The sequence below is a fragment of the Mus musculus genome, chromosome 2, assembly GCF_000001635.26.
Source record: "Mus musculus strain C57BL/6J chromosome 2, GRCm38.p6 C57BL/6J".
Lineage (NCBI taxonomy): Eukaryota > Metazoa > Chordata > Mammalia > Rodentia > Muridae > Mus > Mus musculus.
The window spans coordinates 163489888-163506668 of NC_000068.7; the positions used below are offsets into that span (position 1 = coordinate 163489888).

The 16781-nt window shown below is 48.9% G+C and overlaps 1 protein-coding gene and 1 long non-coding RNA gene across 4 annotated transcripts in view; one reads left to right on the forward strand and one right to left on the reverse strand.

Moving 5' to 3' along the window:
• Positions 1-1551: 1551 nt before the first annotated feature.
• R3hdml (R3H domain containing-like) lies at positions 1552-12734 on the forward strand. Of its 3 annotated transcripts, XM_006498522.4 has the most exons (6): positions 1552-1886; positions 2559-2865; positions 5802-5920; positions 8408-8540; positions 9928-10043; positions 12435-12732. In XM_006498522.4, the coding sequence occupies exons 2-6, from the start codon at positions 2605-2607 to the stop codon at positions 12565-12567; spliced, it is 762 nt and encodes a 253-aa protein (XP_006498585.1). In that variant the 5' UTR covers positions 1552-1886; positions 2559-2604; the 3' UTR covers positions 12568-12732. The 3 variants fall into 3 exon arrangements, with proteins under 3 accessions (XP_006498585.1, NP_001092801.1, XP_006498587.1); NM_001099331.2 differs by lacking the exon at positions 1552-1886 and having other exon boundaries at positions 2431-2865; positions 12435-12725; XM_006498524.3 differs by lacking the exons at positions 1552-1886; positions 2559-2865 and adding an exon at positions 5301-5335 and having other exon boundaries at positions 12435-12734.
• Positions 3917-16781, reverse strand: part of Hnf4aos (hepatic nuclear factor 4 alpha, opposite strand) — a 47918-nt gene continuing 35053 nt past the window's right edge. The window contains exons 2-4 of the long non-coding RNA NR_027970.1: positions 6848-7051; positions 6680-6744; positions 3917-4271 (exon numbers count right to left, since the gene is read on the reverse strand). This is a non-coding gene — a long non-coding RNA (hepatic nuclear factor 4 alpha, opposite strand). The remainder of the gene's footprint in view (positions 4272-6679; positions 6745-6847; positions 7052-16781) is intronic.

The window sequence follows — 16781 nt, forward strand, 5'->3', positions numbered from 1 at the left end:
TATAACTGGACAGTCCTCTATCCCCAAGAGCTAGGGCTTTTTGTGTCTGCTTTCTTGCCCTGTGGTGGGAAGGCCCTGCTCAGGTCAGGGATCACAGCCTCCCACAGTCTCCTTTAGTTTCCAGTGGGTCATTTAAGCGAGCTGGGGGATGCTGTGGCTGGGGACAGCTGCAGCAGGAGAGTGTGTGCTTTGGCAGCCGTGTTGTCTGGGCTGTGGAGGAGCAGTTTGAGTGACAGCCTGGAGCTAGGATTTCGAGTGTCTGGAGGAAGACCCAGTTTGAGTGGGCCAGCCCAAGTAGTTCCTGTACCACCAGCTGGGCAGGGACCTGCCACTTCCCAACTTGCTTCAGCCTGGGGGGGGGGGTCCTTAAAAACAAAAACAAAACAAAACAAACAAGCAACCCAAAAAAAACAAAATACACTTCTTTTTAGATTTTTATTATTTTATGTTTGTGAGTGATTTGCCTGCATGTCTGTCTGTCTGTACATCACTTGTGTGCCTGGTACCCTAAGAAGTGGTAAGCCTCCATGTGGGTGCTGGGAATCGAACCCAGGTCCTTTACAATAGCAAGCGCTCTTAACCACTAAGCCAACTCTCCAGCCCAGCCTGGGGGTTATTCATCCATTACCCTTTTACACACATCCCCTGTAAGTGTGACTCTCCTCGTATGCAAGGAATGATGGTTATTTATGCAGAATATGAGCAACCAAAGATGAGGAAAACAAATGCCAAATCTACAGCTTCAGCAACTCAGAGACCAGTGGAGATGAAATCACATCCACACACGTATGTACGGTCACACGTATGCTCATGCAGGCACCTGGATGTACATGCGAGGACACAGAAGCCCGCACGCCTACGGAGGTGCGACTGGACTAGCACACACACGACACACAGGTGCAGACAGTTAAATAAGAGCATGTATGAACATGCATGCACACACCCACAGGAAGCACACTGTGTGCCAGCTGCCGTTGTAGCTCCACAAACAGTGACTCATTGGCTCTCACAACAGTTTGACGAGGCAGGTGATGAGACAGGTGTCTCTATTCGCTCTTCTGTACCAGTGAGGATAAAACAGTTCCGCAAATCAACCGCTCATGGGCGCTTAGCAGTGAGTGGAATGACAGGGTCTGAAGCGCTTTGTTGTTGCGCACACACACACACACACACACACACACACACACACACACCATGCTGTCTGAGTGGGGTTCACCTCAGACATCTGTATTTTGTTTGACTACAGAACAGAACATCATTTGTTCATGCTAACAGGGCTCCGGGGAACAGACTTGGATTTGAACCTAGGCTCTACTTGAAGGCGCCTTTTTCCTTCACCTCTGGGAGCTTCAGAGTCTTCCTTTACAGAATGGTACAGAGAGGGGTTGTGGCGCCTCTGAATGTTGGCTGAGCTTGTGTGTGTAAAGCTCTCATCCCAGGGTGTGGCACATATTAGATGCTCATACCTGGACCGCCGTCATATCTGCCCACCCGGAGGCTACGGGCTTCCTTGGGAGAAGTCAGAACTCTCTCCTGCTGCCTTGTTCTACAAGGGTCTGGGATCTCCATGGATGCATGGGATTCTCCCTCCAGGATCCCTACCTCATCACTCTATCTCCAGCCAGCTGGCAGCTCAGCCACAGCCCCTGCACATTCCAGATGGCAAAGGGAGCAGGAGGAGAGAGCTGGAGAGGAAAGCCCACAGGAGAGGCAGGCGGGGCCTCACTCCCTGAATATGCTGGCTAGAGAAGGAGGGGGCTGCTGGCTGGGACATCAGAGGCCATCACTCCCCGGGGACCTTAAAGTCGCTGCACTACCAGAGTATTTGTAGAGGTCCCCTGACTTCTCCACCACCTCCTGCCACCTCCTGGGGCCACCTGTTCTGGGTATGTGCCCCCCAGAGAACCTGATGCCTGGTTTCCCCTAGCCTTTCCTGGCCTCTCCTCTCCCCTCCCCTCCCCTCCCCTCCCCTCCTCTCCTCTCCTCAATTCTATTTCCCTTTGCCTCCATTTCTGCCACAGTTTCTTTTCATGACAACTCTCTGCTCTTCCTTCTTCCTGTTTCTTTCGAATCCCCCTTTTTCTGTCTCCTTTTGTTTGCCTCTCCTTGTCTTTTTCTCTGACCTCCGATGTCCTCTCTGCCTCTGTCATCTTCTGCCATCTGACCTTCCCATGTCACCCCGTCCATCCTGAGGCCACTTCACTCAGAAAAGGGCCTGTCCTGCTTCTGTGGGCATCTACTGAGCCCAACATTATGGGATTGGTAAAGAAGGCATTTGGCCAGAGGGGATGGCCGTCTGTCTCCTGGACAGATGCGACAGAGCCCTGGCTTTGAGGTGGTGGCAACTTCCCACTCCCAAGCCCAGTCTGAATTAGCCACTGTCTGGGCACTTCTCATCACCTAACCCACTGAGTCCAGGGAGCAAGGAGGAAGGATTGAGTATCGGGACGAGAGCTGGGTCAGAGGATCTCTGCCAAGTTCCCAAGGAGCATTCTCCAGACTGGCAGTGCTCAAGGAGAGTTCTCAGGGTTTGGCCTTCTCATACCCACCTCTTCTAGGCAGCAGCTCTAACTGCACCAGACAGGTACACCATCCCAGACAGCTATGCCTCTTCTGTCCAGCATCGTGGGCCTCACAGGCCTTCTCCTTTGGATGGGTCACACAGTGGGGGCCTTACGGATGCCCAACACCACACTGGTCCAGGGCCGACCCAAGAACACAGCTGTGTGGCCCCTGTCTGGCCTGGGGGTGCCCCGGCACCGCCGGAAGCGCCACATCTCTGCTCGGGACATGAGCGCTTTACTGGATTATCACAACCACATCCGGGCCAGCGTACACCCACCTGCTGCCAACATGGAGTATATGGTGAGTCCCAAACTTTCCCTGTGCACCATCCAGCCAAGACCAGATTGTTCACTGTGGTCTGGGGTGGCTGGCCTTGAAGAGCTAGACCATCTGCCTGTCTGTCTGGCCTAAGCAAATGGTGAAAATGGGTGGTCCCTTTTACAGATTCAGAAAGAAAGGTCCTTGCATAAATCCTCAGTGAATGAGGCTGGGGTAGGGGGTGGGGAGAGAGGAATACTATCTGTAGAGGGCCTTGGGGCCCTTCACAGAACCCTCTTCCTTCAATACTGCATTTTATCTGTTTTCCAAATGAAGGAATTGAGAGTCAGAGGAGAGGTTTGCCTAAGGTCGCCCAGCCTGGATTGCAAGCCAGGTCTGCCTGCTGCTAAGGCAGGAGTTTCCAATAACACGATATGCGGTCTGAGAATTTTGTTCCACGCTGGGCATTTGCAGGGGGTAGAGACAGGAGCTTTCCAGGCTATTGTCTCTCAGCAGAGGGGGTTGCTTGACACACCCAGACCATTCATTCTGTGGAAGACAGGCAGGCACCAGGGTATCTTGGGCTGAGGAACGCCAGGAGCTGAATCTCAGGGCAGTCTGGGATGTCTTTTTTCAAAGAGTCAGCATTAGTGTCTCTCAGCTCAGTCTCCCAGCAGCCAAAACCCTCAGCATGGAGGAGGAATACCCTCCTATCTCAGCTCCTCCCCGGGACTATTGTCCCCAAAGCCTGGAGAGATAGACTGACAGCACACAGAGACTTCTTTAGGAAAAGAGAGAGCTGATAGACTCCCACCTGCCTAACAACTGGAAATGGGGCCCCTCTCAGTGTTCTCTTATGTACTGCCTCCTACTTGGAGCCCGATGCAGCACTAAGCCTTCTGGGTACTTCGGAGAACAAGGTTTTTTCCCTGAAGAACCCTAGAGTTTGGGGGAAGTGGGGGGGGGGGGTAAGAGAAACTAAAGTCTACAAGATACAGAGCCCTAATATCAAGTATCAGGAGGTAATTGTGAAGGGGCCAGACAGGAGCCAGATAGCAGGGAGCTGGGGGTTGGGGCGGGAGGCGTCATCTACTTGTTTGCTGACTTACTCATTCGTTTATTAACGTTGAAACTGCCACACAGAAGGCCCCCCAGTTCCCAAACAAATGACATATTTAATTGAGCACGGGCAATATCGATGGCACTAGCCCCAACAGGTGTTTACTTATTGCCTGTTGTATAGAACACTGGGATGGTGTCTCTCCAGGGATGCTGGGGAGGGTTACCAATGCAGCAGGCAGCAGCAGGCAGCAGCAGGCAGCAGCAGGCAGCAGCAGACAGCAACAATGGGGGCATCTTTAGCTTCCTTCAGTGCCTTCATTTCTTGTCTGCGTGGTGGCCTGTGCCCATGCGCCAGGTTGAGGCTAAGCAGCTCTCCCTCCTGAGACCTTCCAAGCGCCAAGAAGGTCTGGTCACTTTCCACATTCCCACATGCCCTGGGCTTGTGGTGCGTCATGTTTGTTTGACAGCTCATTTCCTTGCTAGACTGAGTCCTCGGTGCCAAAGAATATTGTTCAATATTTGCTGAGTGAACAATACTAACAGAGAGAATTCCAGGGAGTCAGAGTTAGGAGGAAACTGGGTTTGGGGGTTTTGTTAATATTTTATCTATTTATTTTTATGTGTGTGAAGGTTTTGCTTACATGTATGACTGTGCACCATGTGAGTGAGTGCCTGGTGTTCAGGGAGGCAGGAAGAAGGCATCGGGTGCCCCCAGGAACCGGAGTTACAGATGGTTTTGAACCTCCAGGTGGGAGCTAGGAACTGAACCTGGCTCCTCTGGAGGAACAGCCAGTCCTCTTAACCACGGAACCATCTCTCTCCAGCCCTTGTTTTGTTTTGAGACAAGATCTCGTCAGCAGTGGGAGGTGTTGTCAGCTGTGTTAGATTCCTTAAGTCTCAGCAGGTGGGAGACTTTAACCAGGCCCCGGGGGGGAGGGGCTCTCCTCTCTCCCCAACTCTCCATAACTTTCCTGTCTTGCTATCCCGCTTCAACCTCATGTAGCCCAGGCTTTCCTTAAACAAAAAGGTATATCAGCTTCTCTAGAACTGGAGAGTGAGTTGTTATATGGGTGCTGGGAGCCAAACCCAGGTCCTCTGAAAGAACTCTACCTGTTCTTTCCCCTTTAAGCCATCTTTCCAGCCCTAGGAGTTAGTATTTTTTTTAAGAGATATTTTTTTCCCAGTTATAAATTGTGAAGAATTTCCACACTGGAAACTTACATAACTATGAAGAAGGATAAAGAGGGGATTTAAAAGGTGTCGATGTGGAATACCCACTAGGGTGACCTGTCTTGTCAAATGAAAGGAGTCAAGTGTAGAACAGAGCACAGTCATTGTGTGTCTACATATCTGGGTGTACAGGGAGCATTTCAGGTTGGACACTGCTGGGGATGGATACAGGTGGCTTAGAGGACAGCCCAGGACATCCTCCAGAATGCTAGGATGAAAGGTATGCACACCACCTTCTGCTTTTATTTCTAATCTTAGTTCTTTGCAAGTTTCCATACTTTAAAGGAAAAAGGCCTTGAGTTGAGTTTTTAAATGAAAATACTGAGAACTTAAATTTAGTGATTCCTCTTCACCCCGAGCTCAGTTACTTGGAGGGACAACTGATAGCTACTAAATAAATGCCCCGGGGTTCCAGACTGAGCTTAGAGCTTTCAATTTGAGGTCTAGTGAGAAAGAAAGAACGTGGGACTCAGAGCCAGAGACCGGAGCACAGACCTTGGCTCAGCTGAGGATCTGTGCTTGACCTGGGAGTCTGTCTGAGCCTCTGTTTTCTGATCTCTTAAGTGGGTGTATTGGTCTCAGGTGATCGAGAATGCGCAGAGTCAGGGAGATGGGCATCTCTGCTCCTGACCATGGTCATGGTGGTTATTTACCTGGGTGCAAATTCATGATCTGTCCTTCATCAGGTTTGGGATGAGCAGCTGGCCAGGTCTGCTGAAGCCTGGGCCACCCAGTGCATCTGGACCCATGGACCCTCACAGCTGATGAAGTACGTGGGCCAGAACCTCTCTATCCATTCCGGCCGGTGAGTGAACCTCTGCCCTTTCTTCATTTCGTCACTGGACAAATGGACACTGAGTACCTACTCCGGCCCAGGCGCTATGCACGGTGATGGATACTGTAGACTCGTATCCAGGTAGACTCGTTTTGCATATATGGAAGCCCATTGAGGTTAGGAGACACGGACAATACGGACTAGAGCTCATGCTACGTCAGAGAGTGAGGATGGATTTGAAAATTCACGTGCACAATGAGGTGATGAGGGAGGGCTTTGGAGAGTGGAGCTAGGACAGAGGGCGGACGTGAGTACACTGAACTCAGGAGTGACAATGAAACTGAACTGCTAGCCTGGCTTTTGTCACCATTCCGGCTTCTGAGTCAGAATGTGGGTGCCTGAATTCTGGTCTGTGTGACCTGAGAAAGTTACGCCTATATTCCAAAACTTGGGGGGGGGGTCCCTGTTGACCTAGGCTATTTCTAGACAGGTGGGTTTCATAAGCTAGTAAACTTTCAAAGACATTTATAAGGGCTGAGGAGAGGCTCAGCTGCTAAAGTGTTTGTCTGGCAATATCAAGGATCTGTGTTCAATACTCAAAACCCAGGTAAGAAAGCAGAGCACAATGGTGCATTTCTGCAATCCCTGCACTGGGGAAATAGAGGCTGGGCAGGGGAGAGGGGATCCCTGGGGATCACTAGCAAGGCAGACCAGCCTAGTCTTTGAATTTTAGGTCAGTGAGAGACCCTGTCTCAAAACACAAGGCAGGTGGCATCTAAGAAATGATACCTGAGGTTGACTTCTGGCCTCCAAATGGACACACGTGCTCCACGTGAAAACATGTGTCTGCACATCTGCACACAAACATACACAGAAACATTTAAGAGATGTCCATTATGGTACCTTTTTATTCAACAAATTAAGGACCTTAGGAAAACATGACCCTCCCTAGCCTACCAGTTTGCCATATCCGGAGCAGGGGTCAAGGTTGGTCCTGACTGAGTTCCTCATGCCATTGGGCGCATCTCCATCTTGGCATGTCACCAGCTGGTTGGAGGCAGTGCTAGGCCTTGGGAGCCAGGAATGGTGTCTCAGAGTCCTGCAGAGCTGATGATCCTGATGACCATGGTCTTCCCCCGGCTCACACACCCTCTTTTCCTGCTATGAGATTTTTCCTGTCTCACTCCAATTGCCTGATGGCTGGCCCTTTTGGAGCTCACAGAGAAAACGAGTTGACGAACAGAGGCACTGTCACACATTGCCAGTGTGAGTGCTCCTGGGTCCACTTACTGCTCCTTTGGTTTTATGCCTATCTGCTAAGTACAGTGATGGAGAGTAAGAGAAAACACCTGGGCAGTCTGGGAAGGGAAGGCTGACATATAATTCCCTTAAGGAAATGCAGCTTATTCAGAGAGAGTGATTAAGACAGTGGTCAAGGGTGAGTATAGTCACCTGTAACTTCAGCTCCGAGGGATCCAACACTCTTTTTTGATATCCCTGGACACTGTACTCATGTACACAGACACACACACACGCACACACGCACAATTTAAATAAAAATAAAATCTTTTTAAAAACATTTTACATTTATGTGTATATGTGTCTGCCACATGTGTTCTCCTGCCCTGAACTTGGATCTTCTGGAAGACCTGAGCCACCTCTCCAGCTCCAAAATTTAGTCTTTTTAAAAAGCATGAGAATAAGAGAGCCAGAGAGGGCCAGCTGTAGTGGCAACACCTTTAATTCCAGCACAGCAGAGGCAGAGGCAGAGGCAGAGGCAGAGGCAGAGGCAGAGGCAGAGGCAGAGGCAGAGGCAGAGGCAGAGGCAGAGGCAGAGGCAGAGGCAGAGGCAGAGGCAGAGGCAGAGGCAGAGGCAGAGGCTCAGGCAGGCCAATCTCTGAGTTCAAGGCCAGTGATGAGTTAGTCAAATGCCATCGAGAGGGATGGTGAGGAGAGGCCAGAGAGACTTGTCAGAGAAGTCACCAGAGAAACCCCCAGAGCAACCCCACGAACAAAAGGAACGTCACACTTTTGTAAGTTTGAGGGGACTGGGCAGGAAGTTTCATGTCATGTGATTTACCTCAGCACACCATCAAGCTACAGCATTAGAATGCTTCTAAAGTCTGTCCCAGAGAGAGCTCCTTAGGAGGTGGCTATGGGCATTGTCAGCTGATGGAGAAAGTCCTCAGACCCCATCAGGTACTTTAGCCTGTGGAGGGCTTCCTGGGCTGGGCTGGTGATCCAGCACGACTCTCCTTCCCTGAAAATATGAGCTCTGTCTGAGATGCCACGACAACCTGGCTCTTTGCACAGCTTTAGTGAGCACTTACTGTGTGCCAGGGACAAGTGAGCTCTCCATAGCTCTTCAGAACAGAACCATGAGGTAGGTGTGATGGTCTCCATTCTAGCATTTTCCAGATGGGGAACATGATGGAGAAATGAGTGGCTCACCAAACGAGTTGGTGACAGAGTGACTTTTCCATCCTCCCTCACCTTCCATGTTCTTGGCCTCCCCAGGTTCCGTTCTGTGGTAGACCTTGTGAGGTCTTGGTCTGAGGAGAAGCGCCATTACTCATTCCCGGCTCCAAAGGATTGCACCCCACACTGCCCTTGGCTCTGCAGTGGTCCTGTCTGCTCCCACTATACCCAGGTACTCACCTGTCAGTCAAGAGTGCTACCGAACACACAGAGAATGAGGGGGGAAGGCAGGATGGGGACTTTGGCTCTGGGCTCCATGGGCTTTCTTTTGTTTCTCTCTTTGTAGACAGAGTCACTGCCTATTCCAAGCTGGTCCCTAACTCTCCATCCTCCTGTCTCAGCCTCCTGAGTACTGGGACCACAGGCACTCCCACAATTCCCTGTGTGTGCTTTCCTTTGTGTAAGGTGTACATTCCTGGGAAGTTGTGCAGACAATGCATTGAGATGAAATTTATTGAAACTCGGGTTCCTGGGGACCTGGAACTCATTAAAGGCATCATAACTTGCCACCGTTCTGTTCAAAATATTTTGGGGTATTTTCCGTTTCTCAAGACTCCTGTTGTCTGTTTTGTTCTATGACTGAGCTTCACATCATCTCATTCTGACTATCTTTTTTTTTTTGAGGTGGGGGGGTTGGTTTTTTCAAGACAGGGTTTCTCTGTGTAGCCCTGGCTGTCCTGGAACTCACTTTGTAGACCAGGCTGGCCTCGAACTCAGAAATTCGCCTGCCTCTGCCTCCCGAGTGCTGGGATAAAAGGCGTGCGCCACCACTGCCCGGCTCTCATTCCAACTATCTTAAAAAAATAAAAATAGCTGTGGTGGCTCATGTCTCTAAGTCTAGCACTTGGGAGACAGAGGCAGAGGCAGAGGCAGGCAGAGCTCTGTGAGTTCAAGCTCAGCTTTGTCTACACATTCCAGGCTATCCAAGGATACACAGTGAGGCACTGTCTAAAAACAAAACAAGTGGCTGGAGAGATGGCTCAGCGGTTAAGAGCACCGACTGCTCTTCCAAAGGTCCTGAGTTCAAATCCCAGCAACCACATGGTGGCTCACAACCACCCGTAATGAGATCTGACGCCCTCTTCTGGAGTATATGAAGACAGCTACAGTGTACTTACACATAATAAATAATAAATCTTTAAAAATAAATAAATAAATAAAAACAAAATCATGGGGCATTATTCTTCTGTCTTTCTAATGAGTCAGAGAGGATTAGACACTCAGTTAAAATCTCACAGCAGGCAAAGCTGATTCAAGTGGGTGTGATTCAAAGGTTTGTATCTAACCTTCTTGAAGTAGTGTTGTATGCTCATAGTTCACTGTGTAACAATGTGAAACATATCCCCTACTGTTGGGTTCAATAAAATACTATTTTCCATCACAGAGTAAACGCCTCAAACCGTCCCCTCCCCCATTAGGATGCAGATTTGGCCTCTTCGCCATCCTCCTATCCCTGGCCCCAAAGCATCACATAATATACTCAACTAGAATGGCGTCCAGTAACCATGCTGCCCAGGGCTCCTTCAAGTCTCAGCCTGCCTGTCTCTGTGCTTCTGCAGATGGTGTGGGCATCCTCCAGTCGGCTGGGCTGTGCCATTAACACCTGTAGCAGCATCAATGTGTGGGGCAACACCTGGCAGCAGGCTGTCTACCTGGTCTGCAACTACGCCATTAAGTAAGTACTGCCCCAGGGTTCCTTTTATTCAATACTGTAGTGGGTTGGGATATTTAGGAGAGTCACCTGACAAGGTGGTTGGTTGGTTGGTTGGTTGGTTGGTTGATACAGGGACTGGGTCTTGTACAAGCTAGGCAAGTGTTCTATCGTTTAGTCATAGCTTTAGCTAATACTTCTTCTGAACCCAAGGGGAGGGGAGAGAGAGAGAGGAAGGGAGGGAAGGAGGGAGGGAGGGAGGAAGAGAGAGAGAGAGAGAGAGAGAGAGAGAGAGAGAGAGAGAGCGAGCACAAAAAGGCAGGAGGAAGGGGCTATGGCCTGAATCGGCTGTCTGCCCTCCCTCGCCCCACCCCGCCCCGCCCCGAATGTCTATGCTAATAGTTTACCATTAAGCTAGCCTTTCACACCAATGCTAGACATCACTGGGCATATGCAAACCTCTCATGGGTGCAGTGCCAGGCCCCTGAGCTCACCCCAAGAAACAGACAACTAAGAACGCCTGCCCCTGTAGGAGGGATTGGATGGAAGGGCACACTCTCCCTCAGACTCAATAGATCAGGAGCCATCTTTACAGAATCTCTTAGAAACGCAGGGAAAATGACAATAACGATTTCCCTCCAGCGTCAGTGTTCAGGCTTCTGAACATTACAGATTTTCATCTCAAAATGAGGAAAAAAGAGCCTGTTTTGGTATGTTGAGACAGCTCTCGTTCTATATCCCAAACCAGCCTGGAACTCAATGCTTAGCTAAGAGTGGCCTCAAACTTGCAGATGAGATTCTGCCTCAGTTTCCCCAGTGCTGGGCTTAGGAAGCTCAGCCACCCCGTTTACCATTATCTTTTTTTTTTTTTTTGTAAGCAGAACTTGTCCTCAAATGATTAAACAAACAAAGAACCCAGGGAGCTACTCTGATTCTATCAAAATGTCTCTCCACTCCCAACCTCCCTAAAGGCTTAAGGGTACTTTTAAAGTACGTTAAAAGAAGACAAGACAAAACACCAGACTCTCTCTTAGCCCAGGCTAGCCTCAAATTCTCAATGAGGGTGACTGAACTTCTGGTCCTCCTGCCTCAGCCTTCGGATTGTTGGGGTTATAGGTGTGTTCCCCTCATGCCTGGCCCCCAAGAGTCCTTTTAAAAAGTGCAGTCTATAGTATCTGGCACTAATCCTGATATCCATGGACACTCTGAAGAGCTTGACGGATGAGTGGATAAATGAATGAAACCTGTTGTAAAATCGTAAGTCCAGATTCTCCTGATTACTCGACAGGCTTGGTGGTGCATGGTGTAATCCCGGCACGGGGAAGGTAGAAGCCAGGGGGTCAGGAGTTAACGGCCACCTGGGCTTCACAGTGAGGTCCAGCCTTGGCTACATGACACCCTGACTCAAAAAACAAAAACAAAGCAAGCAACACATAATGCCAACCCAGTACTTTGAGGGGAGGAAATCTTTAAATTTTTTAAATTTTAAAGTTATTTTTAAATGCATATCTAAATAAAATAAAAATTTAAATGCATGTTCTTTTTAATTTTTACTTTTTAATTTAAAATTATTTTAAATACATATTCAAATAAAATAAATTTTACATTAATTAGTTAATTTAAAAATTTTTTGTTTTGTTTCATTGTTGTTTTGTGGTTTTGAAACAGGGTCTCTTTATGTGATCTATGCTACCTTGGAACTTACCACATTTCGCAAGCTGGCCTCAAACTCACAAATCCCCCAGCTTCTGGGAACTGAACTCAGATCATCTGGCTTAGCAGCCAGTGCCGTGACCCTTTGAGCCATCTTGCTATCTCTATTCTTCTGTCTCATGTTGTCCAGACTGGCTTTTAACTCATTAACTAGCTACAGATGATCTTGAACTAGTCCTCCTGCTCCCACCTCCAAGTGCCAGAATTATAAGCTGCGGTGCTGGGAACTGAACTCAGGGCTCTCTGCATGCTAGGCAAGATCTCTACCAATTGAGCCACACACATGCCCATCCCTTCTAAACTTTTTCCTTTTTCATCAGCCTATAGGAAACTTTGTAACCACTAGACAATGAGTCCCTTTTCACTCCCCTAAAAGGTGGTGGTCTTTGAGAGGGTGTTTCTAGTTCAGAGCACCTAGTCTCCAGGGAGACTTGGGGAACAAGAGAATACCAAGCCTTACATGATGCCACTATTTGCCATGCACCATGCTGCACATATATGCACAGGCTGCATTTTTGCTCTTCTCTGCATCCCTATGGAGGATAGATCTTCCTCTGGGTTTGCAGAGAAAGAAACCAGGCCTTGTGCAAGGTCACATACAAAGCCAACCCCCAGGGCTGAAACATGGAAATCTGTGAAGGCTGTTTGCCCTAAACTCTTCTGTTTCCTAACCCTGTTTCCCTTGGGTCTGTTCTCTTTTAGGGGCAACTGGATCGGAGAGGCACCCTACAAGGCCGGGAAGCCATGTTCTGCCTGTCCTCCCAGTTACCAAGGCAACTGCAACAGCAACATGTGCTTCTCTGGGCTCAAATCCAACAGGCTCCCATGGGTCTGAACTGGCCCAATGTTATGTCACCCCTAGCTGGGCCTGACCCTTGAAAGATTCCTCCCCCAAAATAAGAGGGAGAACAGGAATTGGGCAGCCCCTACCATTCTTTATAAATGTCTTTTCTTTAATGTCCTGCATGCATTAAAGGAGTCTCCTCTTCCTTCCTTAGTGACATCTTTGTTCTCTCGGATATCTAGAGAGATATGCATTTTTGTTCGTTTTTGTTTTTCAAGACAGTGTTGCTCTGTGTTGACTACATTGGCCTTGAACTCAGAGATCTGCCTGCCTCTGCCTCCAGAGTGTCGGGATTAAAGGCTTGCACCACCTTGCCTGGCAAGATCTGCAGTTTTCCTGTGGCTGGTTATCTCCAGCTAGGACGGCTGGGAATGGAACAGGAAGCTTGGTTTGTGACTATCAGGCTTCCAAGACTGTCCACCTAGCGAAAGGCATTTACGGAACAGTCTCAACCCATTACAATACGTGCCTGAGAAGCACTGCACCAGCCCTGTGTCGCCATAGGTGGTGCACACCTATGATCCGGAAGTAGAATCAAGAAGTTTAGCAGCTAAAGGTCACCCTCAGCTATTAGAGCACAAGTCCTAACTTACTTTTTTTTTTTAATTGTGTGCACATCATATCCCCACCCTTGGTACATTTTCTAGAACACTCACAGAATTCAGGCTTGTTTCCTAGCCTAGGAAATTAAGGACACTGAGGGCTAAATTCACACATCTTTGACCTTCCTGGAACCTCTCCAAAGATACAACCGCAAGTTGACCAAGGAGCTATTTCTGCTTCTGTCTTTCTTCCCTACAGCATTCCGTCTGCCCCAGTCTATCTTCTGATTACTCCACCACTGCACTCTGTTGCTCTGTCTTCCCTCAATCCATGTGCCCTGCTCCATCTTCACTTGATCCATCTGCCCTGAACCATCTTCCTTCGATCTATCTGCCCCACTCCATCTTCACTCGATTCGTCTGCCCTGCTTGATCTTCCTTCACTCCAGCCCTGCCCTCCCTCTGCCCTGCTCGGTTCCATCTCTAGTTTTCCATCTGAGGCTCTCCTGGCTGGTTTTCTCCTCGTTCTCCCTTGCAATGTCATTTTCATTCCAATAAACCATTTCCCCTCTCTCCACCCCATCTCACCCATAAATCATAAAACACAAAAGTCCTTTTGTCTCGAGGGATAGTAAAAATCTCCCCCTTCAGACCTTGCCCTCGTGCTGGGACCCACTCCCTGTAGGCTAAAGAAGGCTCCATTCAAAGAAAGTGCCCAGACTGGACAGAAAACCCACCCCTTCCCACAGAGCCTCTGTGGGATCCTGAGTCTTCTTTCTGGTCATTTCCACCCAGGCCTTGACTGGTGCTTGTCACTCTCCCCGCTTCCTGCTACCAACACGGGCCTTTGATCCTGGGCGGTGGCTCTTGTTGGATCTCTTTAGCTTGGCTGAAAAGGGGGTGAGGGTAATGGGGTTCCCCTGGGAACAGGAAAGGGGGCGAGCACAGTAGAGCAACACAGGCATAGATATTACTACTCTACTTGGTGGAAGAGGAAGGGTGAGTGTTGACTTCCAAATTCTGGAAGTGAGTGAAAAAAGGAGCTCCCAAGGATGCAGCCGCATGTTTGTCATCTCAGATCAAAATCCTCCCCGGGGATGGCAGTGTTAAAATGTCCCTCCTGGGCTGGGGACATAGTTCAGCTGGCAGAATGCTCGCCTAGAATGCAGGAAGTTTTTAGTCCTATTCCTAGCATCTCGTAACCCACCTACCTGTGATCCTAGCACTCAGGAGATGTAGGTGGGAGAATCAGAAGGTCAGGGTCACCCTTGGCTTCAGAGAAGTTTCAAGATTTCCTATATATCCTGCTCAAGCACGTAAATACCTCTCCCCATTATCCATGTCAAAGCAGATTTAAAAAAAAAAAGATTGATTCATTATTATTAATAAGTACACTGTAGCTGTCTTCAGACACACCAGAAGAGGGTGTCAGATCTCATTACGGGTGGTTGTGAGGCACCATGTGGTTGCTGGGATTTGAACTCAGGACCTTCGGAAGAGCAGTTAGTGCTCTTACCCACTGAACCATCTCGCCAGCCCCAGATTTTTGTTTTAATTAATTTATTTTGACTTTATGTATGAGTGTGTTGACTGCCCACATGTATGTACATATGTGCATAGCTTTTGAGTTTGGCACCTACAGAAGCCAGAGAGGATATCAGATCCCTTGGAACTGGAGTTATAAACAGGTATGAGCTGTCACGTGCTGGAACCAAACCCCTGGGTCCTCTGCAAAAGCAACAAGTGCCCTTAATTAGCGATCCATCTCCCCAGGCTCCTTCTCCTACGTCTTATGAAGGGATGGTTGAATCCTAGAGAGGTGAGCTAGAGGAAAGGATGCGGTGTGTGTGTGTGTGTGTGAGAGAGAGAGAGAACCCATATCAAGGAGGTATGGAGGGGAAACACCATGAAAATCACTCTTAGGGAATCCATCAGGGGCACACTAAGATCCTATCACTGGAGCTAATTGATGGCACATGCTTTTCCCTAATTCCAGCATTCAGGAGATAGACGGGCAGATCTCTATAAATTCAAGGACAGCCTGGTCTACATAGCAAATCCCAGTTCAGCCAAGACTATGTAGAGATCCTGCCTCAAAAAACAAAAACCAACCAACCAAACAAACAAAAAACACCCCAACAACCCAAGATCCCATCACTAGAATGATGGGATCAGGGTTTCACTGGAGAACACAACAAGGGCTACATTGATGAGGACCAGATTTGCCGAGGGCCCCCACTGAACGCTGGGAAAGAGCAAAGAGCTATTACCATATAGAGGTAAAAGTTGCGATTGGCTTGAAACAGAATGGTAGCCCTGGAAGGGAAAGCAAGTGAACTGAGGAGCAATTAAAGGAGCTGTCGACACCGTGCCTGTGATGAAAGACCATGAGAAGGCAGGCTGGTAGTTTACTAACAGGGCTCTCAGGGCTGACCCTGACTCTGCCTTCCCTGAGAGATTGACCTGGAAGTGGCTTGAAGAGTGTTCTGGAGGGAGAGACTGAGAGAGAGTAGCTGGTTTTGGAGGTAGGAAACCCACCATGGGAAAATTACTGTAGGGAAACAGGAAGAACTTAGCAAAAGGATCACCAAGAAAACAGCAGAGCTGGGGTCGCTTGCTCCTCTGAGTTTCAAGTTTGTCATGTGACCAGTGTTTTAACCTGTGGTGATCTGGATGGGCTGCCAACGATTTCTGGGAGATCCAACCATGGGCCAAATGAAATGGTTTGTCAGCAAAAGAAACAAAACCGAGAACCAGGTGGTAGGTTGTCATGTGTGAGAGAAGGTTTAGACCAGACTGCAGGAGTCCACAGTGGGTTTCCCATAGGATGGAGAGCGAGGCCAGCAGAAGGCTATACCACTAGCAAGCCCATCTCAAATAGCATCCACCCTTGACTGATAACGTGATTACGGTTCATCTCTTCCATTAGTCCTTAAGTTCCATGTAGAGAGGGTGACATCTGCTTGGCTCATTTCTGTCACCGGAGTTTAACACAGAGCACCACGCATAGTAGGTACTCAGTTGACCCTTGAGAGGCGTGGTGGGCTAGCACGGTGATCCCAGTTCTTTCTCTGCACCCAGTGTGAGACTCCAGGCAAGCAACATCTCTCTATGCATCAATGTTCTTCACTTATTTACTTTTGGATTTATTTTAGTTTATGTGTATGGGTGTTTTACCTGCGTGTTTTACCTGTGTACCATGTATGTGCCACGTGTCTGTGGAGGCCAAAAGAAGGTACTGGGTTTCCTGGAACTGGAGTTACAGATGGCTGTGAGCTACCAAGTGGGTGCTGGTAATCAAACCCAGGGTCTCCAGAAAGAGTAGCCCATGATTTTAACCACTGAGTTCTCTTTCCAGCCCCCCTCAAACTCCTTTGGCTCAAGGCTTAATTAATCCAAGCAATGCCTATGTTCAACTCCCAGCATCTAGGCTGGTGTGCAATAAACTTAGCTCTCCACTCTCCCTCCCTCCTCTACCCCTCCTCTGACTTCCCCACTTTTTCATGCACTTACCGCACCCATAGTCCAGAGCCATAAAACTCCACCCATCACGGACTCTCAACAATTCCCTAGGCCCTGCTGCTCAGCCTCCTCTCTCAAGTTGGAAGGCTGATGTTTCCAAAATCTGGCTTAAGATTCCCCTAACCCCAGAATCCAAGATTG